Source organism: Perna viridis, chromosome 3 (genome assembly GCF_037379345.1).
Source record: "Perna viridis isolate PV_CMFRI_1.1 ecotype Kerala chromosome 3, ASM3737934v1, whole genome shotgun sequence".
NCBI lineage: Eukaryota > Metazoa > Mollusca > Bivalvia > Mytilida > Mytilidae > Perna > Perna viridis.
This window is the reverse complement of record NC_142447.1, coordinates 17,114,434-17,140,817: the sequence shown is the minus strand read 5'-3', so window position 1 is coordinate 17,140,817 and position 26,384 is coordinate 17,114,434. Positions and strand designations below refer to the sequence as shown.

The 26,384-nt window shown below is 32.9% G+C and overlaps 2 protein-coding genes across 2 annotated transcripts; one reads left to right on the top strand and one right to left on the bottom strand.

Annotated features, from left to right (window-relative positions):
- Positions 1-463: 463 nt before the first annotated feature.
- Positions 464-25,826, bottom strand: LOC148621232 (uncharacterized). Its single transcript, XM_088575369.1, has 5 exons — positions 25,622-25,826; positions 10,887-11,042; positions 7,263-7,386; positions 6,441-6,623; positions 464-756 (listed from the first exon to the last, which is right to left on the bottom strand). The coding sequence occupies exons 1-5, from the start codon at positions 25,681-25,683 to the stop codon at positions 577-579; spliced, it is 705 nt and encodes a 234-aa protein (XP_088431495.1). The 5' UTR covers positions 25,684-25,826; the 3' UTR covers positions 464-576.
- LOC148621233 (uncharacterized) lies at positions 18,101-20,113 on the top strand. Its single transcript, XM_088575368.1, has one exon. It carries the CDS (start codon positions 18,145-18,147, stop codon positions 19,312-19,314), a length of 1,170 nt encoding a protein of 389 aa, XP_088431494.1. The 5' UTR covers positions 18,101-18,144; the 3' UTR covers positions 19,315-20,113.
- Positions 25,827-26,384: the final 558 nt, after the last annotated feature.

Genomic DNA, 26,384 nt, shown 5'->3' with positions numbered 1-26,384 from the left:
TTGTAGATATTATGTGTTAAGATTATTTAACTTTTCTGTTGTACATTTTCTTGTATAAAAGGCATACCCATACATCTCATTTGGACTTGTTTGCATGATTCTTAGATGGAGCTATACTTAAAATTGTGGCAGTTATAAATATCTAGACTTGACCTTCAATATACAGGCTAACAGCATTTTGATATTTCTTTAAATGTAAGAAACTGCTCACCCTTCCAGATCAACAGAATTAACCCCATTCACAGCGATATGTGGATTTTTAAGAAAATTTCTTTAACGCAATTTGATGTTCAGTAATTGCCTGCATTAAATCTGACAGACGCAAAAAAAGTACACACGAAATTGATTATTAACACTATATAACGCTAATTAATTTTGAAACCACGAAAATTGATACCCCTGCATATGTTCACTTGACAGAATACGCGAAAATTAGCAATCGCGAAAATTAATACGTTTACAGTAACTGCTATTGTAATCTGAATAAGTTCAGATTTTAATTTTATTAGTGTCAAGGTTTATGTTGATAAAAAAATAAAATACTAAAAAAACATTCAATCAGGCCAAGCATTTCACCTAAAAATATTCTAACAATTTCCCCATGTCTAAGAACGTTTGTACTAACTCTCTCCTATCCTCTTTTCTAAGAATATTATAGTCTTGAGTGTATTGTATCTCTGCTTGTTTATTCTGTAAATGTCCACTGCACAAATTTGAATAATAATCACCTTCTGGTTTAAAAGATGTCAGTGTCACCTGAAAAGAAAAATTTTATTATTTTCTATGGAACTTTTAGAAATATATATATATAAGCTCAAAATTACTCCAAAACTTCTAAATTTGTGAGCAATTAAATCCATCCATTTGTCATTTTTATTCTGCACTGTAATAAACAAAGCAGTGATTTACCGAATGTTCCAAGTGTAAAATAAAAAAAACCAAGAATTCACAATGTGAAATAAATTCTGTACTTTTACTATTTAGCTTTCTCCAACTAAAATGTGACAAAACGTCACAACACAAATATCAATCCTCCATTCACGAAATTCAAAATTTATGCTGAAAATAGCAACCAATAATGGTAGAAATCTATAATCAACTGGTAATTGTGACTAACCAAAATACGATCACCAAGAACGCATGAAGGTTTAACTCGTGCTCTGAACAAGTTCGGCACACTCATTGAATCTAGGCATTCTTTGGCACTTTTGACCATAGTTTGGTTAATTGCTCTTTCAAATTAATTATCCTCTTATCTGCTTGATATACAAATACAGCTGAATTTAGCGTACATTTTTGCTTGCTTTTAAGCTAGACCCATAATTATCCAGTGATTTTTCTAGCGCTCGTCATTTTCTTCAATGACGAAAGACTTCAGAATGACGAAAATAATTGAGTCTCATTTCGTCACCTGAAATCTTTGAAAGTACAAAATACATTAAGAGCTGTAACTCAGCATTGGTTCAAGTGGCGAAAGTGACATTTTAATTACCCCAACCTAATTACAACTCTCAACAGGTATAAAAAAATTTGCGTAAACAATCACCTAAGTTGCCAATTACACTAATCAGACACCGCACATGGAGTAAATGTCGATCTCTGACCACACAAGTGTGAAAGTTCAAATGCGGGTAACAATTGCTGCTTTGAAAATTCCTTTACTGCTCATTAACTTTGTCTCAAAATGACATAAAAAGTAATTTATCATTTATTTTTGTAAATCAAACTTGAGTGTAAACCAAATGTGGGTAATTTTGCCACTACTCCGGTGTCACTACAATTTGTAGTTGAATGTCAGCAATATTAACAATCTTGAAGATATCATTTATACTATCAATGAATTCCTCAGGGACCAATACTAAATGTAACTGAAAAATAATGACATAAATTTGTCATTAACTCAGTCTAGTTCCCAAAGGCACAGTTGAAAATTTTGCAAAAAATAGAATCTCATGAGGCAACAATAGGGAAATACCTATTTGAAAATATTTAGGTACCAGTATCGTATTGCATATCCCTGAGCAGGTGTACGTCAAAACATGGATGCTATAAAAATATAGTGCATTTTCTTTTTGCCTCTCTACAAACTAATATTTTGTCAAAAGATATGAACAATGACTTATAAAATAGAGCAAACATCACACTGTAAGATGAAGAACTTTTTTAAAAGAAAATCTAACACAATATCATAAAAATGTTCCACTGAAAAGGTTGGTTTGGTGAGTGCAAAACGAAAGTGAAAGTAGGGAAAATAGCTATTTATAGTTCGAGACTACTTTTCTGTCCGATCTTCGTGGACTCACCCTATTTTCTTTGCGGGAAATTATTTTTTCACATGTCCTTAGAAATGCTACATAAGTGAAAGTTTTATTGAATCAATTTACATATTTTTTAAAAAATCCTAAAAATATGCACTTCACTATAGAAGTCTATGGGAAAATTAATACGATACTGAGACCTTTATATCTGTCCAATGTAGCACTGGTGCATGTTAAGGCAGTTCTATATCTACACTGTGCTAGATGTATTTTTGTGTTTCTACAAAGGGTGGCAATGCAGAAAACAGCATTTTTTATATGAAATACATGTACATTTAAAACTATGTCAGGGATGTACACTTGTATTTCCCTGATTAATTTATAAGAGTGTAAAGGGATTTCTATTGTTGATGACTCTTAAAAGCTGGGGAGTTTCTTTTTTAATTAAATCTCAGGCATGCTTTTTGGATTCTCTGGAAAACATGCTTGCATGACTGTGAAAAAAAAACTGTGTTTACAAAGTGCTGTAAATAACAGATGATTCTGAAATATCTTTTGTCAGATGCAAATATTACCATAGTTTAAAAAAAATATACCATTAAAAAGGTCCTCATTTTCTCAAACGAAAGTGGCTAAAGCTTTCAAAATCCTGGAAAAAAACCCTGATTATCTAAGATTAATATGAAGACAGGGATCCCCCATGCAATCCATGTAACAATATGAAACTGATTCAGCAAGGCCCAACAGGAATAAAAAAGTCTACCTATTACTCTTATTCAGTGAAACCAGTTTAAGCCAAAACCCTCTTGGACCATAGAATTTGTTCGGTCAAGACAAATGTTTGATTTTCCCAAGTTCAAAATACATTTAAATACCAGTTCACATAAAATTCAATTACTGCCAAGGGTAACGTGATTCATGATGTAGAAAAAAACACCAAACAAATGATGCATTTTCAGTCTACATTTGCAATACTCTCACATGACAATAAATACTTTTGCATTCAGATCTGCACTTTTTAGAAAATCATACATTCATCTCCCACTAAAATCAACCAAAAGTAGTCAAATCAAGAACGATAACTTTTGCAAAGTGACAATTCCATGTACAATCTATATATATTTTTTAAAGCGCAACAACCAAATGAAAAACTAAGACTGGTTATGTGATCAGTAACTGTTTTTGTACAAGAAATAAAATTGTATTTGATGGGTTTTTTGACCTGATGAATCACCTTCTGTCTGATTTTTAGAAAAACTGCTACTTAAATTAATACAAAGGAACTTTAAACATGTCATGTTTAGGCCAGTTTTCTTTTATTCAGGATAGGGTTTAGAAAGGATTCTTTTTATTCAAAGTACGGTTTAGACAGTTTATCTTTTATACAGGGTACAGTTTAGGCAGGTTATCTTTTATTTACAGTATGGTTTAGACAGATTTTCTTTTATTAAAGGTACGGTTGAGACAGGTTTCTTTTTAATCAGGGCACAGTTTAGGCAGGTTTCTTTTTATTCAGGACATGGTTTAGACAGGTTTTCTTTTATTCATGGTACAGTTTAGACAGGTTTTCTTTTATTTAGAGTTCAGTTTAGACAGGTTTTCTTTTAATCATGGTATGGTTTAGACAGGTTGTCTTTTATTCAGGGTATGGTTTAGGCAAGTTTTCTTTTATTCAGTGCACAGTTTAGACAGGTTATCTTTTAATCAGGGTACAAGTTAGGCAGGTTTTCTTTTATTTAGGGAACAGTTTAGACAGGTTTTCTTTTATTCATGGTATGGTTTAGACAGGTTTCTTTTTATTCAGGACATGGTTTAGACAGGTTTTCTTTTATTCATGGTACAGTAAAGACAGGTTTTCTTTTATTTAGAGTTCAGTTTAGACAGGTTTTCTTTTATTTAGAGTTAAGTTTAGACAGGTTTCTTTTTAATCAGGACATGGTTTAGGCAAGTTGTCTTTTATTCAGGGTACAAGTTAGGCAGGTTTTCTTTTATTGAGGGAAAGGGTTAGACAGGTTTCTTTTATTAAGGGCACAGTTTAGACAGGTTATCTTTATTCAGGGTATGGTTCAGACAGGTTATTTTTTATTCAGGGTAAAGTTCAGACAGATTTACCTTTATTTTGAGGGTATGGTTCAGGCAGGTTTTCTTTTATTCAGAGTAAGGTTCAGGCATGAATCACCTTCTGTCTGATTTTTATAATAAAAAAAAACTGCTACTTAAATTGTTTCAAAGGTACTTCAAACATGTCATGTTTAGGCAGGTTTTCTTTTATTCAGGGCACGGTTTAGACAGGTTATTTTTTATTCAGGGCACGGTTTAGACAGGTTATCTTTTATTCAAGGCACAGTTTATGCATGCTTTACCGTATTTAACAACATCTTGTAAGACTTCAGGCTTACTCTATTATTATGATAAAGCAAATAGCAGTTTCCTAAGGTATTACTTTAAATATTAGAAAAATGTCATCTATTCGCCTTTTACAATGCTGCTTACAAAGGTATCCACTTCAGAAGACTATTTCAAGCTTAATCAACAAGTTCACTAACTTATTTTTACTTACATTTAAAAAATAATTAAAAAACAATTTTATCATAGCAGGACATGAAAAGTGCCCTGTCCCTTTTCCTCATATACAAGTATGTTTTTATCATACACATGTTTCATATGTTATGCTAAATTTTACCCTTCCAATTTGGAACCACGTAGGACTTATTATAAATGAGATGTTTGAGTAGCAATACAAAACTTTTGCTTTCAAGTAACAGAGAAACATGTAAACTAACATATATAACTCAGAAAATAAATATCAAACTTCTTAAAAACATATACAGACTGTTAATATGAAGTTGATTTAGAACGTGGTGCTTTCAAAGAGTAATCAAGGGAACCAAGGTTATATCGGTAATCAAAAGAATGTAATCCAGGGACAAAGACCAGACATGGAAACCAGACATACACAACGGAAAACATAAAGTAACTAAAATCATACATACAAAGTAACACAAGCAAATGAGCAACTCGGACTCCACTAAAAACTGAAAGCATGGACCAGGTGCACCAGTAGGGTAATTGTCCTCTGCTTTTCTAGAAACACCCGCCGAGTTGCTCATAAAAAGTCAAGTCCGGGGTAGACAAACGAGGAAAGGAAAACTATGATCCATCGAATAAATCCGTTTTCATGGTGCAGATGGATACACCATAACGATCCACGAGTTCATGATGACGACCATAAAACTTCTGTAGTAATGACTTCAATCTTGTAGCAACATAGCCCTGTTCCAGAAGCCTATTTGTTAAGAGTTCTAGTGCGATACAAAAAGTCTGTGTAGTTTCGGTAAGCTCTGGCATAACGTATGATACACTTTGATATGTAATAAAAGAAAAAATTCCCATAAAAAATCTGAATATTCTCCAAAAAGTATATGGACCAACAGATCATTATAATAATCAAATTTTTAAAGTTTAAAGTTTATTAAGTAATGGTTCTCAAGTTACAGTACATCGTGTTAACTTGAAAGGAAAGATCTTTGACAGGCATACCAAAATGGCAGTTGATAGAGTCAAATGAATAACATTTGTTGCTGTGATGCATGCCAATTTTTGTTTTTTGGTTTTTTTTTCATTAAATAATTCATCTGGAAAACAACTGAAAAGTTATTTAAATTCATCTTGAAGCATCTGTGACCTAGATATTTTTATTGCTTATATAGGGAAAAAGTGCAGGAAAAAATGTCCTGCCATATTTCCATTCAAGCTAAATTTGACCTATCATAATCTTAGAAAGGCAATCTATACAAATACATGATTTGCCATTTCTTCAGGTTATGATATACAAATACATGGGTAATGTAATAAAATTTCTTCATGTGCAAAACCTTATACATGTACATGTACATATTTTCCTGATTCTTAGACTGAGAAATACTTTAAGGAAGTAGACCTGGAGTAAGGGGCATAACTCTTGAAATCAGTGATATATTTGTATCATATTCAATTTCACCTAAGCCTTTCATATTTCCATTTGAAATAAAATGAAATCAATCCAAGTTACTTTGATGCGTACATGAGATTGATATAAAAAGCCTGAATATAAACGATTTTAAAGAGTAGTATCCCTTAACTTAGGTCTACCTCCTTAAAGTACGTAAGTTTATTTGGCGCAGATTTCTGAATGAGACTTACATTTGTTCCTTGTACAAGGAATCCATACAGCCCATAAACTCCAAAGGCTGAGTGTGGTAAAGTACATAGGAAATGTCCACCAAGCTGACCTTTTAAAGAAGACCCAATGTGCTGGGCATTATGAGCATCATTTGTACTTTCAGTATCTTTGCCATTTTCATCATTACATCCATATCCCTTCACCTATAAATTCAGAAAAATGATAGAGTAAGAAAATTTTAAATGTAATTTAAAGCAAATTTTTTTTTAAACTAAATTCTTTGGATACACATTTAAACCTTAACCTTGCATGTTCACTTTAGCAAGTAGAAATGATTTACTGCAGCACATACATAGCATTTTCATTGTGTTTTGTGTCTATATAGTGAAAATAAAGATTATTTAACTTTTGGTAATATTACCCCAACTAAACCTGAATTTTACAAGAACGATCAATATTATAAGGAGTCTCATTTTTTCTTAAGTGCATTCCTTACATGCAATTCATTTTTTTTATGTATGTAGACATTTAGTTACCTGGTGGGTATGCAGTATTTAGTGGAGACATTGTGACTTTACTTACATGTACACTTACTTCCAAAGTGCAACCTGTTTTTTCTTTAAGTTTTGTTTTGTTTTTTTTTCTGTCTATTTTCTGTCTTTTTTATTGTTTTTTTTTTTTGCTTTCTGTTATTGTTTCTTTTTTTTGATTTATTTTTTGCTTAGTTTTTTGCTTTTATATAATTTGGCAGTAGTAGTACATGTTTAGTATACATGCATACGATGACATTTGGGAAAAATTTTGTCAAAGACTTTAGCATCATTAAAATAAGACTGTTTTACCATTATGACACCACATATCTTGTCTTCCTTTAAATCTGTAGGATGACATATCAATCCATCTGGTAGAGCAACAATCTCAGTATCATTAATTTTTAAACTGTACTTTTCAAAATTGGAGCCATTACTGTAAGAAATGAGAGATATCAGTATAAATTATCTAATTAATTGATTGATTGATTGATTGATTATGGTGTAACATCCCGTGACAGATATTACATATAACAAGAATGGATAGGGAGAGTATGTCAAAGCGCCAACCACACCACCGGGATGAAAACAATGTTAACTCAATGCCATCCATGAGACCTCAATGAACAATGAGGAAACCCTCACACCAAAAGGCAGGCTGTAGCTGGCCCCAAAATAAAATAACACACACATACAGGGAAATGGTTGCCACTATAGATTCCAGCACCATAAAGAAAACTGAAAGTGAAAACAAAACAAGACACATAGTGGCCAGAAATTCATGACTTGGAAACGGCCCAAAAATGTCACAAGTCGTTGGCTAGATCACAATCATCCTCTTTTTAACTCTGCCCACTGCATTTAAGGACGAGGAGGACTGACCAATCAAAAATAACCTGTTTTGTACTAGTCCTAAATGCTGAGCTGGATCTTTATTGTGCTAGCTTACAGAATCAACAGCCTGTGAGTAGGCATTACTACATTTTTCTTAAGACTCTAAGCCAACCATCAACTGAAATACTACTTGCTTGGTGGAGAAGTAGTAACATACAGTGAAGAACTCTTTGGTGTGACTCAGCTAAAGTATAAAACCAACAACCATCCAAACTTGAGGCAAGCATGCACATACTAGCTTGAGACCACCAAGGAGGTTAGTTATCTAATTTTTTGTTGTCTACAAAATATGAATTGTTATGTTTAATAACTCTTGAACTGAACTGTCAAATTAAAAATATCAATTGTGAACATATATTTAACCAATATGGACTGTAAGTACATGTACAAACATGTCAATGTACAATGTATACTTGTATATTTACACTGACACTGAAATAATTTCAATCAATCTTACAAATTACATTGCAATGAATTTGGCAGGTTATAAAACTGTAAACATTATTTAGAAGTTTCATATACATTCTTTTTGAAAAAAAAATAGGTTTCCTGATGATACATTTACATGTTTATATGTACATGTAACAATACTAAATGTACTAACCACTGATTTTCTCCAAACGTTACAATTATATAGAAAAAGAAATCCTCATAACCCTAATCTATAACAGTTATTCTATAACCTTTGATTCACCAAAGGTCTGGCCCCTGTACCACAAAACTAAAAATAGTAAAGTATGAGAGAATATGTTCTTAACTTCCATGGTATATCTAATCAAAGTCTTTGCATTGATGATGTCACAAACATCAACTAAGTTTATTAAATTTTAAACGTATTTTTAAAGTTTTATGGCAATAAGGCCCGATTTAAGTGTGATATGGAGGGATCTGGTCTGCTGACCAAATAGGAAAGTCGAAAATACATGTATGGGACAGTTTGACAAGCAGAGAGGTTGATAACTGATGACTGGTGACCAATTTTCTAGCGGTATATGATACATGCATTGTATGTGAAATGATTAATCAGATCTTGTAAATTTTATAAGTGATTGGTATGAATCAACTAACAAGCGGCTCAAATTTTTGGAATCCCTCCCTTTGCTTGCTAAACAACATTCTATTTTTTGAAATAGCGATCATGTTTTTCCTTGGAAAAAAAATCCTAACGCTCGATTATATCAAATTTCATTGAATTCTGTCCAGTAGTTTAAAAGAAAATGTTTTTAAAACAATAACATTAAAGAATGTTATAGATATAACTCCAACAAATTTACACAAAAATAAAACCACACAATGAACTAATCATGCTGAACACTGTAATCCCAGTAAGAATTTGGCTAAACCTAACAGTTGTAGAGATATCTGCTAAAAACTGCTACCCAGCCCCTATGTTCTGTTTTTAATAAAGGCAGCCATGTCTAACAATGAATCAGAAATCACCACATCAGTTCTAGATAGCATACCCTACGGAACATTTGGTACACTCCTTGAAATATTCACGTTTCCCATATTAGTGTTCGTGCATCGTTTATTGTGTGTTTTCACACCATTTTGCATTCGTTTAACTGCACGATAACCACACGATAGAAGTGTTTGTTTAAATGCACCATAAGCATGATAAGAGCATTCCTTTAAACGCACTATAGAAACGTTCGTTTAAATTCATGCTGGGAGCATACGTTTAAACACACGAAAGGAGCATTTGTTAAAACACACGATACACACGTACATTTAAACGCATGATAGAAGCATTTATTGGTATTTGTACAATTATTTTCTTGATTCAACTGTTATATATAAATTTTTGCTATTATTATGTTATATATAAATTTTTGCTATTATTATGTTATATATATTTTCATTCATTCTATTTTCTTTTTTTTTCTTTGGTCTTTGCCAATATTTTTTTTTCCCTCTTTTGTCTATTGTGCATTTGGTGAGCGTTTAGCATGCATTTGGGTATCTTGCGTGCAGGAAACCTAAACATCTCAAGGAGTGCACTACATGTACATGTAATTGGTTCAGTAGTGACAGACAACAACAGATGCCAAGTAATGTTAATACACAATGTATCTCACATTGCCCTTTGGGCCAGGTACAACATGTACACTAAAAAGTGATATTAAATTTACTTTTAAATCTTCATCTTGTATTTTCATTATAAATTTGAAAATTTTAAAAAATATTTAAAAATGAATTAATGTTGAAATTTATATCATTTATCAAATGTGTGTACATTGTAAATACAGTACAGTTTAACTATGGAGGTTTGAAAGGTCTCTATTGAAGACCTAGGATTTCTTTCATGAGTGTGAGAAATTCCGTTTTTAGATGAGTGGAGGGCAGCAGAACAAGTGAAAAGACGAAGAATTTCTCACACAAGATCTTCAATAGATGACAAGTGCAAGAACATATTTCTTCCGTTTTACAGCTAAAGGTAAATGAAAAATTTGCATAAAATGTTACTGGGTGCCGATTAACAAAAGATTCTGTTACATGTACATGTATATAGTAATTAATTCAGAAATTAAGTTTTTTGTATAATTTGAATATATCAACATACATGTACATTGTCATATAAAGATATGGACCTGTGACCCTCTGAACTTTACAGGACTATGTTTACTTTGTATGTTACAATTGGCTATTTTACCTATAACAGATACAGATGCATGTACCTGCCTGTGAAGGGCTCTCTGTCACAGAAAAACAATGAAAACAGAAAAATTTAACATCTTTGACTACACATTCAGGTTTTGCATGCACCCAACTTGGTGAGCTCCAAATAATATTAATTTTTGTTTTTAAATGATTTTACATGAAAGAAAATTTGAAACCAACCAATCCATACAATACAAAAATGTATATTAACCAATCATCAGTTTTGTGATGTAAAATGGTAGTGATCATCGGTTTAATGAATCAGTTTGGCAAATTGCTGACTGATCAGAAACCGATTGATGAAGGAACGGTCGCCATTATAATTGCAAGAATCTGTTCAGGTACTGTACTACATGTAACATGACTACAACAAATACTCACACAATATTTAAGCCAAATATTCTTGCAAATAAAACAAAGAGCTGTTGGTACATTCCTTCTGATATTTTGTTGATACATTTTCCTCTACGTCTTCTAAGCATGTAAACAAGCTGCCTTTTAAACATTTTCAGGTCTCTAGTTATTCCTCTACAAATTCTACAAAAAAAGCACAACAAATCTCAGAAGTTTCATACATGTACACGTAAGTTAACAAGCAAGTCCAATCAATGTCTGGAGTCAGGACCTGTGCAACACTGCAACTGTGATTTACATGTATAGTTGCGGAGGGAAATGAATTAAAAAAATGTACCAGACCGATATACATGTACACAACTACTGAACATACATGTAATTCCCATATGATAAAAATTAGAGAATCAAATTTCCTGAAGATATGCAAAACAACATACAGTGTAAGGTGTTCTTGCTACAATTATCAAGTTTTATGAAATTCTTTTTGTTAGGTTTAGATGAGTAGTGATGACAAGCTGATACATGTACATGATGATTTCCAGTAAATTTCTTTGTTTAAGAGGACATACATGTACATGTAATTTCCACAAAAATTAGAGGATACAAATTTCCTGACAATGTGCACAACTATATATGATATGGTGTTCTTGCTACATGTACATTTGTACATACCAAGTTTTATGAATTTATGTTGGGAAGTTTCAGAGAACTTGTGATGTCAAGCTTATACATAAAGGGTTTAACTCATATTAAAGTTAGAGAATCTAAATTTCCTGACAATACAGTATGCACAATTACATTTGTACATGTACATTGTACATATGATGTTCTTGCTATATACCAAGTTTCGGGAATTTCTGTGGAATATTTTCAGAGGAGTTAAGATAACAAGCAGAAGTGTTACTGACGGACAGACAGACAGACTGAGTAACCCAACTCCTAGACCTGCTTCCCCCTTGGGTGATGCAGGTACAAGAGTAATCAAGAGAACCAAGGTTATAGCGGTAATCAAAAGAATGTAATCCAGGGACAAAGACCAGACATGGAAAACAGACATACATAACAAAGAACATAAAGTAACTAAAATCATACATACAAAGTAACAAAAGTAAATGAGCAATCCGGACTACACTAAAAACTGGGAGCATGGACCAGGTGCACCGTTAGGGTAAGCGTCCTCTGCTTTTCTAGAAACACCCGCCGAGTTGCTCATAAAAAGTCAAGTCCGGGGTAGACAAACGACGAAAGGAAAACTATGACCCGTTGAATAAATCAGTTTTCATGTTGCTGATGGATACACCATAAAGATCCATGAGTTCATGATGACGACCATAAAACTTCTATGGTGATGACTTCAATCTTGTAGCAACATAACCCTGTTCCAGAAGCCTATTTGTTAGAGTTCTAGCGCGATACAAAAAGTCTGCGTAGTTTCGGCAAGCTCTGGCATAAAGTATGAGTTGTGATATGAACACTCCGTACACAGGAGCCGAAGGGATGTTGCCACAGATGAAAGGAAAGTTGACAATTCTGAATGAAAAGTCATCACGTTTGTCGTAAAGTTTGGTCAATAGTTTTCCTTTACCACCGATTTCTAAGTGTAGGTCACGATATGAGGCTGGCTTCACAGTGTCTGTAGTATCCTTTATCTCAAGTTCTTTTGGGTATATGTGATGTATCAAATCCCCGAAATTAGGATTGTTTAAAGATAATACGTCATCTATATAAACTGAGATTGAAGGATCTAGCCAAACGATATTCTTTCTTTCTGATCAGATCAGCTATAAAATCAGCCTCATAAGAGTGAAGGAATAGGTCAGCAAGTAAAGGAGCACAATTTGTTCCCATTGGAATGCCGACCGTTTGTTGAAAAACACGACCATCACACTGGACAAATATGTTGTCGATTAAAAATTCCAGCATTTTGTACACATCTTCCTCTGTATATTTGGAAGATAATTTGGAATTATTTCTTACAAAGTATGAGTAATCTTTGCTTTGCTTTTGTTACTTGTATGTATGATATTAGTTACTTTATGTTCTTTGTTGTGTATGTCTGTTTTCCATGTCTGGTCTTTGTCCCTGGATTGCATTCTTTTGATTACTATTATAACCTTGGTTCCCTTGATTACTCTTCCACATGCATGTACTAGGATCTGTTTTCAAAAATAATAACCTTTTAATTTCTGAAATCGTGTTTGATGCAATTTTCAATGTCTTACAAAACAAAATATGCACCCATTGATATGTGTCAATGGTGGGTCCATGTAGTCTTTGGTCGACTGAGGGGAGTTGAGCTGATATTTTTATAATTGGTTTTAATGGACGGGCGGGCCACCCCTATTCCAGCATTGCTAGAGGTTGTCTGGCGAGCTATTTTCTGACTTGGTGCCATGGAGAAATGGAATTCCATCCTCTTACGTTGTAGGAGTAGGCCACCCCCGAAAATTCACTTTTATAATAACATAATAATAACTCTACTCCATCTCATACAAATAACCCGATCAGATCATTAGTACAGAACATTCAATTAGAGGTACATCAAACAAAGTAAAATACAAATTAGAATGTGTAATCAAATAAATTAAAACAATAGAAATAAATGTTGTATTCATTTAACAAATGCAATCAGTTTGGTGGGATGTCACTTAAAATGTACGGTAAAGCAATATGTCTGGGCTATGTTCGATGGCAAACCTCTTGATTAAAACCTTTGCTGCAATGTGTGTATATTTTCACTAAGAAGTTGCTCTCTGGTTGGTCATAGTTGACCTTAAATAAACCTTCACTAGTCTGAGAACGCTTATACATGTACTTTTCTCACATTTACACGAACTGACGAATAAAAAATACCACAAAATCCCGGAGATGTTATACTGTCACATGCCTGTATTGTAGTTCTAATACCAGATGGGTCATCTTCAACAGTTTTCCATTGCATCTACATGTGAATTTCATTGTCCAGAGTTTTCCATTGCATCTACATGTGAATTTCATTGTCCAGAGTTTTCCACTGTATCGACGTGTGAATTTCATTGTCCAGAGTTTTCCATTGTATCGACGTATGAATTTCATTGTCCAGAGTTTTCCATTGTATCGACGTATGAATTTCATTGTCCAGAGTTTTCCATTGCATCTACATGTGAATTTCATTGTCCAGAGTTTTCCATTGTATCGACGTATGAATTTCATTGTCCAGAGTTTTCCATTGTATCGACGTATGAATTTCATTGTCCAGAGTTTTCCATTATATCGACGTATGAATTTCATTGTCCAGAGTTCTTGATTTTGTTTGATTTTGGTTGATTCGAGTGGGAGATAAATGCATCATTTTCTCAAAAGTACATATCTGAATACAGAGAGGACTATCGTTAAGCGAAAATGTAGCATGATTAGACTGAAAAATTAGCGTCTGTTTGGTGGGTTTTCTACATCATGAATCACCTCTACCATAGACAGTGCCTGAGTTTTATATGGACTGGTAATTAAAACATTTTTGTCACTTTTTCAAAGCCGGTTAAAAAGAAAATTGTGATATTGTCGAAAATGTGTACTCGGCACAGGACGTGTAAAATGCTCACCGAAATCTTAATTTTGCCCTGTTCCTCAACCTCATTCAAAATACAGGCTTTATTTTTACGACAAAACCCAAGTATTTATACACTTCATTTGTTTTAAAAAAATGTTACATGGGAACATATGAGCATACAAGGTACATAATGATAATTGGTAATTTGGAGTACATGTAAGACTATACGGGATATGGGATCTCTGTACCAACCACAGGGCGAGCGCTCTAATGTTAGTGAATTTTCTTATTACAGATAAGAAACTTTTTGAACAGAAACATATATACATGTATTACAAGTACTATCTTTAAAAAAAAGATAGCCGACGCAGTAAAATTTTGTTCTTTCTGTATACTTATAATTTTCTGCATTTCATTCAGGAAATGACACAATCATGGCACTCAATTTCGATAGGTTTTTTTTTCGAAGGCATGCACTATATTATCAGTATTTGGTCAATCGGGAAACAGAATTGCGATCTGGTGCATTGCATTTCCATGGAAGAGCGTCTTTAAGGTCAAAGGGTGAAAAGCGAGACTATACCGACTGCGTCAGAATGAAAGTCATGTGACACATTTAACCATAGCAGACCATTTTTGTTACAAAAATCATAAGCTACAAAATAAATCCCAATTGATCACGAAACCTCACTTCTGACAACTGTGGTTATAAGAGCGTTGCTTGTTAGTCTATTAATATTTCAAACTTATCTATATATCAAATTTAGGTATATCAAAGTACTTATCTACTGAATCAATTTATATCGACCGGTTTGAATTTTTACGCCTAAAATAATCGTCAGATTGCATAAATATGGGATAAATGGTTAGTACGGGGATCCAATTCAAACATGACACAGGCTTATTATTATAAATGGTTAATATTGAACTCTTTGTTTTAATTTTAATTTCACCATTCTGATTACGAAGAACATTTAAAAACCACACATACACCAAAATTCTTGATGCATCGTAGCAGTGCGCCAGTTTGCGTAATATTCAAGTTCGATATCGGTTTCTATGGAACACCTAGATGAATAAACACAAAACTCTCCGACATAGTGCATATTTGAACTACAAACTACTAGCTGGCCATTCCCAGTTTTTTTTTAATTTTCATGTCGATATTCAATTTATCTGCCCCTCAACTTTCATTTTCAGCTCAGATATTATTCATGGGTTAGTTATGTACTTCCAGTATTTTAACAATTCAGTTTATTCTAGACTAATTGTAAATCTCTGTAAATATAGTTGTGTTTTGCTGATGTCCTTTTGGTACTTAGTTTTCGTCATTTTGTAACAAATGGCCTTTTTCAATTCGTATATTGTGGTGTGTCTTTTTATGAAAATCAAACAAAGCAGAAGTTATTCAAGGAGGAAAGGTGACAAAAATTTAATTTATCGACCTCCAGATCGAAACTGCCTGTTAAATCATTCAAAATTAAACCACGATCATTGAAATAAATCATATCCTTAAATACAGGTTCCTCTAAACTAGCTACATTTCTCAGCTGATTAGCTTTACAGCTCAAGTGCTACAAGTTATTCCATAGACGCCTATGTGTCATGTAAAAGCACTGGGCATCTAGTTCCAGAACCACACACTTTAACATTAACGGTAAAGTTTTAGAATATATTTTCACCAATCGTGTCTGGTGCAGGAAACATTTCTCATGAACTTAAGGCCCTGGAGCACCTACAGCTGTATTATAATAACATACACATGGCTAAAATAGCCAGATAGAATGATTATTGCAAAAACCAATAACACCAGACCAAAGATATTACAAAATTCCGGAGAAATACACAATCGAAATTTCTATGGCATCGTCTATGCAAAGTTTTATTTTCACATGTCAGATCAGGGCTTCTGATGTCATGAGGCGGTAATCGTAATAAAAATACGTCAGGATGGTTTCGGGGGTTATGCTACCTTTTTGAAAAAAAGGTACAAAAGATAAGTGGCAAATAATAACCCTTTCTTTATACAATGTACAAGTTTCTTCATCGTAACCACTGCCCCTTTCATCCACCAGGGCATGCATGAAATACATGAGGACAGCTCTTTCAATTGGTACTCAGCTCAGCATTGCTCTTTATATTTCAATTATATGATTAGGGTTTTCATTTCTAGCTAAGCATAATATGTTTTTTTATGCTTCTAAAAATAAATAGGCAACTTGAATATATCGACACTGAACAACTGGTTTATTCGAGTAACTGCAAAGAAATGAACAGGTACTGATAAGAGGATAGAGGTCAACTATTTTTAATTGGATCGTGGTTAATACAAACCAAAGAAATCAGCATATTTAGTTCACAGATAAAGTTGTTTATTGGGTTTGTTTATTGGCGTTAATAATAGAATTAAATATTATGTATCAGAAATACCTATAAAGTGGACCTAATTGTCTGCATTTAGTGGGGTATGCCAATGGTACTATTTTCCTGCAGTAGTGTACGATAACTGCAGATGCTACCAGGCTTTACAAATCTAAAGGCCCTCGATCGGTGTTAAATTAATAGTCCGTGTTTTTTTTTTTTCGCAAATACGGGAAAATTCGAGAACTCTGCTGACCAAAATATGCATATAATTATTATGAGTGTCACGACAGAGCCTTTCGAGGTGAACAGCTGAAAATGAGACAAAATTTGCTTTTCATGAATGATTGAGAAAAATGTACCTTTACTTATGAATACAAGCAACTGCCTTTAGCTTTATCATTGTAGCCCCGAATGCTCACATTGCTATACAGATTAACTAAATTGTCAATCATGTCAGATCAATTTACTAAGACTACCCACTTATTTTCTCAGGAAATGAAATGTTAATTAACAAACATCGGCGTTAGAAAAAAACGTAAACCGGCGTTGGAACCGTAAAACCTGCATTAGGTGTTAGACACGGTGTATTCGCTCGATTCTTGGTTCCATTAATTTCTCTTAAATATTTTTTTTTATTTTATAATCATTCAATTTTCTTATGACCTTGACCTTTATTTTAAACACCAATTGTTTTCAGTTGATATAGGTATATCCTTTCCGATGAACCCCTTGATGGAAGGAAACAATTATTAAAAGTCAGAAGTTTTGGATATAAAACTAGCCAATAATTCATATTTTCGCGCATATACCATGGTCTCTACATTCAATGTAATTTTTCTCAAAACGGAAAATGAACACATCATTTTTCTTCTTATATTATAGAGTTGATTTCATATCTTGTAACATTAAAAGAAAACACTAAGTCTTATAGACGCATTTTTTTGTAGTTGCAAATTGAACTTCACTAAAAATAACATTCTAATAATGCCAAGATGACTATTTTTAAATGTATCTTTTAGACTCTTTTTAACCAAGAATTTTAACAGCAGTATTACCACTAGTGCACTATGTGCATATGATAGAACCTCTAGATAGATAGATAGATAGATAGATAGATTTATTTCGATTAAATATCAACATACAATACATGTACATATACAATACAATAAAAAACAATACATCACTAGTGAATGCATGACAATTAGAATATAGAAGTACATGTACAAGATTGCATATCAAAAAAACAAAACAATGTTACATTGTGTGCGCATGTGTAGAGTAGAATGGTCGACCTGAATTCTGAGGAACAAAAATATACATAAATAGACATTTTGAAGCAGAATTTATTTTGAAATCGGTGTGAATTATGTGATAGAAGACTTCCGGGAATATATGAATTCGAATATCAACGACAAAAATGGAAAGAAACGTAAAAAATCGAATACACAAAACACAAGTGGACATACAGGTGAAAAACCAGGTAAACAGAACTGTAATCACGACGCCAATGTAAACATAAACAAGGCTATCGACATAAATAGAGAACCCTTCTTAATCATGAATGCAGTAAGCTTGATACCTCCGAACTTTAACACGCCAGTATTTCAACAATACCAAGGCTTACCAAACCCAAACCCAAACCAAAGTTCTCCGGTGCATGGCTACTATAATGTCCCGTACACACCACAAGGCCCAACAGTTACACCACAACCCGTCTTCAGCCCAGTCCTAAGTCATCCGAATGAAAGTATTAAAATTGATAATCTCACCAATAAAGTAGAACAGTTATTCAACAAATTATCTATTTTGGATTCAGTGTCTGATAAACTGAACAAATTTCAATCTACTATGAACACGTTGGTGACGAATGTGGATGATGTGACGAAACGAGTGGCAGATATGGAACAAAGTATCAGTTTTCTAAATGATAAATATGAGACCAGTCTAAAGCAAAGTGCTGACATAAAAAGTGAGATACATGAAATTAAAACAAGTCACAGTGAAGTTAACATGCACGTTAACAGGCTTTCTAGAGAACTGGTAGAGCTGCGAGAACGGCACATTGATTTACAGACCCGTTCAATGCGGGAGAATCTAGTTTTCGCAGGCATACCCGAATCAAACGAAGACGAACAGAGCGATGAAACCGGGACTATCATAAAAACGTTTATGACGGAGAAGCTGAAATTCGAAGCACCAATAGAATTTGTGAGGGCTCATAGGTTTGGAAGGAAAGATAAGAAACCGAGACCAATTGTATGCAGGTTTAAAACATTTAATGACCGTGAAACAGTTAGAAAAAGTCCTACAAATCTGAAAGGTACTGCGTTTAGCATTAATGAGCAATTCCCGAAGGAGATCAATGATCGCCGGAAGGAACTCTGGCCTTACTACAAAGAGGCCAAGGAACAAGAGAAGAAGGCGTTTTTCCGACGCGATAAACTTATTATTGATGGAAGACAATTTATCCTGCATAGGCGGACGGACCCGGATATGGAAATAGACGACAGAGCGATGAGAGCGAGATACGAACAACAAGGTGCGCGACCGAAATCTCAGTAGTACGACGACCCTGACTTTGAACCAATTCGATATGGTTAGGTAAACCGTGGAGGATTAACGGACAATGATCATGAACTGTGCCAGTCAAGCGAAGACGACGACCTTGATAGTGAGAGACATTCCTTTGTAAACAATAAAGAGAATTTACAGTTACTGTGTTTAAATGTATGCGGGATAAAAACAAAATTAAATTATCCTGAATTTAGATCACTGTTGAATGATTTCGATTTAGTTTGTTTTACTGAAACTAAACTTGACGATTTCGATGACATTAGTAATGACGATTTTGTATTTGAATGTAAAAATAGAAAGAGATATAAGAATAAATCTGGAGGAATAGCTTTAGGTTATAGAAAGTATTTAAAGGACTTTGTAAAAGTTATTAATACAGATAGTCCGTATTTATTGTGGTTAAGTTTAGATAAGAAAGTTTTACAAACTGATCATAATGTTATTTTTGGTATAATTTATATACCACCCGAGGGTAGTATTTATGCTACAGTTGATGCTTTTTCAGAAGTTGAACTAGAGTTTCAAAATATTAATAGAACTTATGAATTTGTTTGTCTTTTGGGCGATATGAACGCTAGGACGGGTAATTTATGTGATTTTATTGAACAAGCAGTTATAGATGATTTCTTTACTGAAAACATTTTAGATATAAATGAATTTAATGAAGCTATTGTCCTTAAAGAAATGGGTTTAAATATGAAAAGAAATAACCCAGATATTGTTGTAAATTCATATGGCAGAAAATATATTGAATTTTGCAGAAATAATAATGTATTTATATTTAATGGAAGAGTTGGAAAGGATTCAGTTGGAAATCCTACTTGTACGAATAGCAGTGTTGTTGATTATATTTGTAGCACAGGAAAATTTTTGTGCCTTGTTCAAAACTTTGAAGTTATGGAATTTAGTTCCCTATTGTCTGATGTTCACTCTCCTTTGGCCTTGTCGTTGAAGTCAAACAAGTTCTCCGAAGAGACTCGAGAGAATAACGTGGCTCCAAAATCAAGGATAAGGAGATGGGACCCAGATAAAAGGCAAGAATTTGAAGGAAATCTAGATCCTATTAGGATTCAGTCTTTATATACTTATATGCTTAACGCGGTTGATAATGACGAGTTAGTTGATAAAGAATCGGTTGATCATTTTACACAAGAAGTTACGAGTATTATAATAGATGCTGCGGAGCATACTTTCGGTGTATCCGATTTCAGAAAAAATTCTCGATTTCGTGAATCGCGTGAGTTATGGTTTAATACAGATTGCAGGAAATCTCGGAAAGATTTTCGCAGAGCGAAGCGACTTTATAAAAAGTATGGTTCATGTTTGTTCAGAACCCGATTGAAAATGGCGGAAACTCACTATAAAAAAGTTATGGATGAGAATATTGCCAGATTCAATAGGGAGATGCAAGCAAAGATGAAGCATCTGAGACTGAATAAACCGAAGGATTTCTGGAAAATTTTCCGCCGTAGAAGTGGAAGAGAGAGTACTAATATTCCACTTGATGATTTATTTGAATTTTTTAAGGAACTTAATAGAAATAAAACTGATAGTCAACATGATTATATTATCGATAATGATACTGATATAGAAAATAATATGATTTTAAATGATATAATTACCAAAGACGAAATATGTAAAGCAGTGCAGTCTGCTAAAAATAATAAATCATCTGGTGATGACGGTGTTATAAATGAATATATTGCTGCGTCTTTTAATGTTTTGAGTGATATACTTGTATTGTTATTTAATTTGATCTTTGATACAGGTCACGTGCCTGAGGCATGGTTGACGGGTATAGTAATACCTATCTATAAGAACAAAGGGGATAAGTTGGATCCAAAGAATTATAGACCAGTTACTTTATTGTCATGTCTTGGTAAAATTTTTACTTCTATACTAAATACTAGAATGAACAAATTTATTGAAGATTTATCTTTATTACATGAAAATCAGGCTGGATTCAGAAGTGGCTACGCCACAACTGATCATATTTTTTCTTTATATGCTCTTTTCGAACTTATATCGATGAGAAGAAAGAAACTTCATTGTGCTTTTATCGATTTTGAAAAAGCCTTTGATTCTATTCACAGAAACTCTTTATTTTATAAATTGATTGGTAATAGTATAAGCGGAAAATTTTTGTGTATTATTCAGAATATGTATGATAATGTGAAATCATATATTAGACATAATAATGAATGTTCAGATATTTTCAAGTGCGAAATAGGAGTTAGACAAGGTGAAAATCTATCACCTGTCTTGTTTTCTTTATACTTAAATGATTTACAATCATATCTAGAATCCTTTAACGTGAAAGGTCTAGAATCTATCGAAAGAGATATTGAAAATGAGTTGATGATGTATGTCAAGATATTGTTATTGTTATATGCTGATGATTCTATTTTGTTATCTGAGTCTGGAGCAGATTTACAATTGATGTTAAATAACTTCTCAGACTATTGTGAGATATGGAAATTGAAGATAAATGTTGGTAAAACGAAAATTCTTATCTTTGGAAAAGGTAGACAAAGAGATGACGAAAAGTTTTATTTAAATGGCGAAGAATTAGAAAAAGTTACAAGCTATAAATACATGGGCTTTTCTTTGCTAGAAGTGGTTCTTTTCTTACCACTAGAAAGTTTTTAAAAGAACAAGCTATTAAAGCTATGTACAGCTTAATACAGAATTGTCGTAGAAATAATATATCTATTGAATGTCAACTAGAGATGTTTGACAGAGCTATATTACCTATATTACTTTATGGGTCAGAAATTTGGGGTTTTGAGAATATTGACTTATTAGAGCAAGTGCATCTGCGCTTTTGCAAGACTATACCCAGATTGAAGCTTTCTACACCAAATATTATTATATATGGGGAATTGGGAAGATTTCCACTCTCATTGGCAGTTAAGATACGTATGGTTAAGTTTTGGTGCCGATTAGAGGGTAGAGAAGATAACAAATTCTCTTCAATTCTGTATAAGTTACTGTATATCAATTTTGCTAACTATGGATTTAATAGTAAATGGATAGTTTTTATGAAAAATATTTTTGATAGTTGTGGTATGTCAAATGTCTGGACATCACCAAATCAATTCAATCCAGAATGGATTGCAAAAAGTGTTGAATTGAGATTGAAAGATCAATTTAAACAAGATTGGTTTTCAGAAATTTCAAATTCATCAAAGTGTTATTGTTATAAGATATTCAAGACTGAATTATGTTTCGAAAATTATTTTTCAATTTTACCTCCTTATTTTATGCATTTATTATGTAGATTTAGATGTGGGTCACATCGTTTGCCTGTCGAAACGGGTAGGTGGAGAAATACACCTAGAAATGAACGTTTGTGTACTTTATGTGAAAGTCATGACATTGGAGATGAATTTCATTACATTTTTGAGTGCAACTTCTTCAATGAAGAAAGAAGAAAATTTCTTTCAAATCACTTTCATACAAGGGTTAATGTATTAAAATATAACCAGTTGTTTAATTCTAAAGATGTTATTGTATTAACAAACTTGGCAAAATTTGTAAAAATAATTATGTCCAAGGTCGTACCTCCTGGTTAGATTATTTATACTCTGTATACACATGCATTGTAAATGTTTATGTAAAATATGTGAATTTTCTCTGTACTTTATGTATGAGAAATAAAGTATTCACCATATTCACATTTCCTGGTGTTTTAGTTAATTGTTTTGTTGTTTTTTTGTTTTTTTTATTATTGACCAACCAATTAGGCTTTAAAAAGTTACTTGTCATGCAGGGCTCCTCTTTAGCTGCAGGCCAAAAGCCCAGGGCTAGTAAAATGATGTGTACTTTTCTGTTTCTGGCTTGTTGAATCCTATACATTTCGATATTATTCAGGATAGTCATTGAGAATTTTGAAGAACTGACCCAAAGTTCTTTGTGCCTACACTTAAGTTTTTTTGCCATGTTTTTGCCAAGCACTATTAAAGTCTAAATGTGTCTCCAAAATGAACCAGTTAAAAGTTTTCCTTAACAATCCACCCTATTTTTAAAGGCATATTGGCAGAAACATAGGTGACTTTTTCTTTACCTTACATGTATGTTAGTGCACTTGGAAATACTGAGGATTCACAGTATGGACATGTAATTGTGCCAAGTTTATAACATATTATTATCTGAAACATCTCACCTCAATTTTCATTTTCACAGCTTTATTATCACATTAAATGTAACATACACACAGTTAGTCTAGTAGGGGACATCAACAAATAATAAAGGGGGTGTCTTTGTCATAGGTGCCAAATTACCAGAGATCGTACCGATTACTTCAAACATAATTGATTAAATTACAATTACTTTGTCAAATGTATGATTAAATTAAATTAATTATTACGGCATTTCTGAAAGTAATTGATTAAATTAATGATTACATTGGCAAGTGATCATGATTACATCTGATTACAATGAATTTGCAAATAACTATGAATTAAGTGAAAGGTTTGGAACATTTTGTTTATGTTATTTATATTCTTCATAAGACTTTAAATTCTTTGAATTAACAACAGGTCATTTTATTTTTTAAAGTACAGTAGAACATCAACCTGTACCAATTTATCAAACCACATAGATTCCCTTTCCACAATAACATTAAACATTCACTGTACACAAACATACATGTAGCTTAAAATCATGAAATTAACTCACTTTCCATTTCGGCAGTCGATAAGTTTTAGCCAAGGGCATTTGCATTGAGAGGATAAAATTTAATGTACCTTTGGGTTTTACTTTTGTATTTCTTATCAAATTCATTAAAACAATTGTACAGGATCTTTTGATGGCTCTTACAAACATCTTGCATTACAATAATTACATTTTTTTTACTTGTTGGCATTGAATAAACATTTCGTAATATCTTCACCAAAGAAAGAAGAAAAAAAAAATTAAAATTTACACAAAGAGGCATTGAAGAATTAACAATCATTTTACTCTTTCTTTGTTGTTGACATATTACATTATCCATAGATACATGTGAGGCTTTAATATTTCCATCACAATCATAATGTAATCATACAGTAATCAGAATTACAGGGTATTTTGAGAAGTAATTTATTAAATTAAATTACATGTAATCAGAGTTTTGGCTGAATAATGATCATAATGATTACTAGTACTTGAAGAAATGTACCACTGATTAATGGTTACAATTACAATTACCCAATCTCTGCAAATTACATGTTTTGTTAGGGAACTTACATGTAAAGTAAACCTGTCTAAACCAAACCCTTTTTGACTGATGAATCTGTTCAGTTATGACAGGTGTTAAGTTTACACAGGTTGAAAACACATTTTTAAAATTGATAAAAAATGTTCACACTGTACATGAATAAGGATTTAAATATTCGCTGTCTTTTAATTTTTGTGTTTTCTCTGCAAATTACATGTTTTGTTAGGGAACTTACATGTAAAGTAAACCTGTCTAAATAAAACCCTTTTTGACTGTTGAATTTGTTCAGTTATGACAGGTGTTAGATTTACACAGGTTGAAAATACATTTTTAAAATTGATAAAAAATGTTCACACTGTACATGAATAAGATATTAAAATATTCGCTGTCTTTTAATTTTTTTTTTTTTTTTAACTTTAACAAATGTAACTGTAGGACAAAATATAAGGAAAATAAAGTGAGCTTCCATTTTCATGCTTATGACATAGTAGATAATGCAAAAATCAATACTGTCTGAATGTTCCCTGTTGATTACATCAGGAGGAAGCATGAACAGACGAGGAAGTTCTCAAATACTATCCTACCATTGAATGGGGCAGTGAGTGGGATTCAAATTTTGAGAATGGGCTATTTTTAATGATCTTCAGAATTTCAATGGGTCATTCTTTAACATTCCCCTTTAGTTTATTTTTTTATGTTACATAAGTATATAGGGACAACTCTTTTGCTGTATCTGTGTATAATGATTTTTTGGGACCAGATGCAGCCTGCCTTGTGGTATGAGGATTTTCTCGTCAATCATTGAAGATCTGAATGGATGACCTTGATCTGACATTTTCATCCCGTTAGGGTTGTTGTCTCTTTGACATATACACCATACATGTACCTATTCTCATTATAAGTAAAACTTTCTGTTAATGGCACATTTACGCAAGGTGATATATGGCCTGTGGCCCCCTCTAATCCCAATCATTGATGGGGGTATAAAAATGCTGATATAAAAAGGTGAAACAAAATTGGGATAGGGCTATTTTTTATTTTTTCTTCTTGATAGGAACACGTAGGAAAAGAAGAAATCAGTAGTTTTTTACTTACATCTTGCGCCCTATACCTATAGATGGCCATGAACATACATTGTATATTTCTAGCTTAATCATTTACTAAAATATCTACTCCACCAGCTTTAAGAAGTTTCTTTTTAAATTCTTCAGTTGGGTTATTGAATGTTAATTTCTCACATCTCATATGATTGACTGGAGTATCATCCAATTTAAGGAACAAATCATACAAAAACGTAGTCTTCTTTGGCTCTTCATCGTTCTTAAAATAGATGTCAATTGGAAGCAAGAATCCTGCATAACCACTCTCAGAAACTTCATATGGAGGGCTGGGTAACTCTGTAAAGGTAATCAAAGATAAGTAGTGTAAATATTCATGTTTTTGTTACTATAGTATACAATACACCCAGAGATTATAGATTAGCAAACTCCTATTTTGGTGTAACACCAGGAAATTCCCAAAAATGCCATAAAAATCATGGAGTGATGTTGGCGTACTTCCTCCAAAAGGCAATAAAATACTCACAGTTGGCAGTTTCTTATTACCCTGATTATCCTGAGTACCACCTACATCCTGTCTTACCTGTCAGGTGAACATGATTACAATACACAAGGTAATCAAATACTTGGAGTGACTCCAAAAAGACAATAAAATACTCATGTGTACTCCTAGATGGAAGAAATCACTTGGAGGATTTCAGGAGTGGACTCTTCAAACCTCTGTGTCCCACTGGACACCAAAATAAAAGTAAGAGAACCCTCCCTCTCTGGATGTACTGTACATTTAAAATATACTCCAA

Bases quoted from the DNA above. Each gene is read 5' to 3' on its own strand.
- LOC148621232 (XM_088575369.1), bottom strand. From the start codon at position 25,683: ATGATTAAGCTAGAAATATACAATGTATGTTCATGGCCATCTATAGGT. The intron at 11,043-25,621 runs GTAAGTAAAAAA...CTTTTTTTGTAG, and splicing joins ATAGGTATAGGGCGCAAGAT to AATTTGTAGAGGAATAACTA. The intron at 7,387-10,886 runs GTGAGTATTTGT...CATTTCTTACAG, and splicing joins ATATTTGGCTTAAATATTGT to TAATGGCTCCAATTTTGAAA.
- LOC148621233 (XM_088575368.1), top strand. From the start codon at position 18,145: ATGAATTCGAATATCAACGACAAAAATGGAAAGAAACGTAAAAAATCG.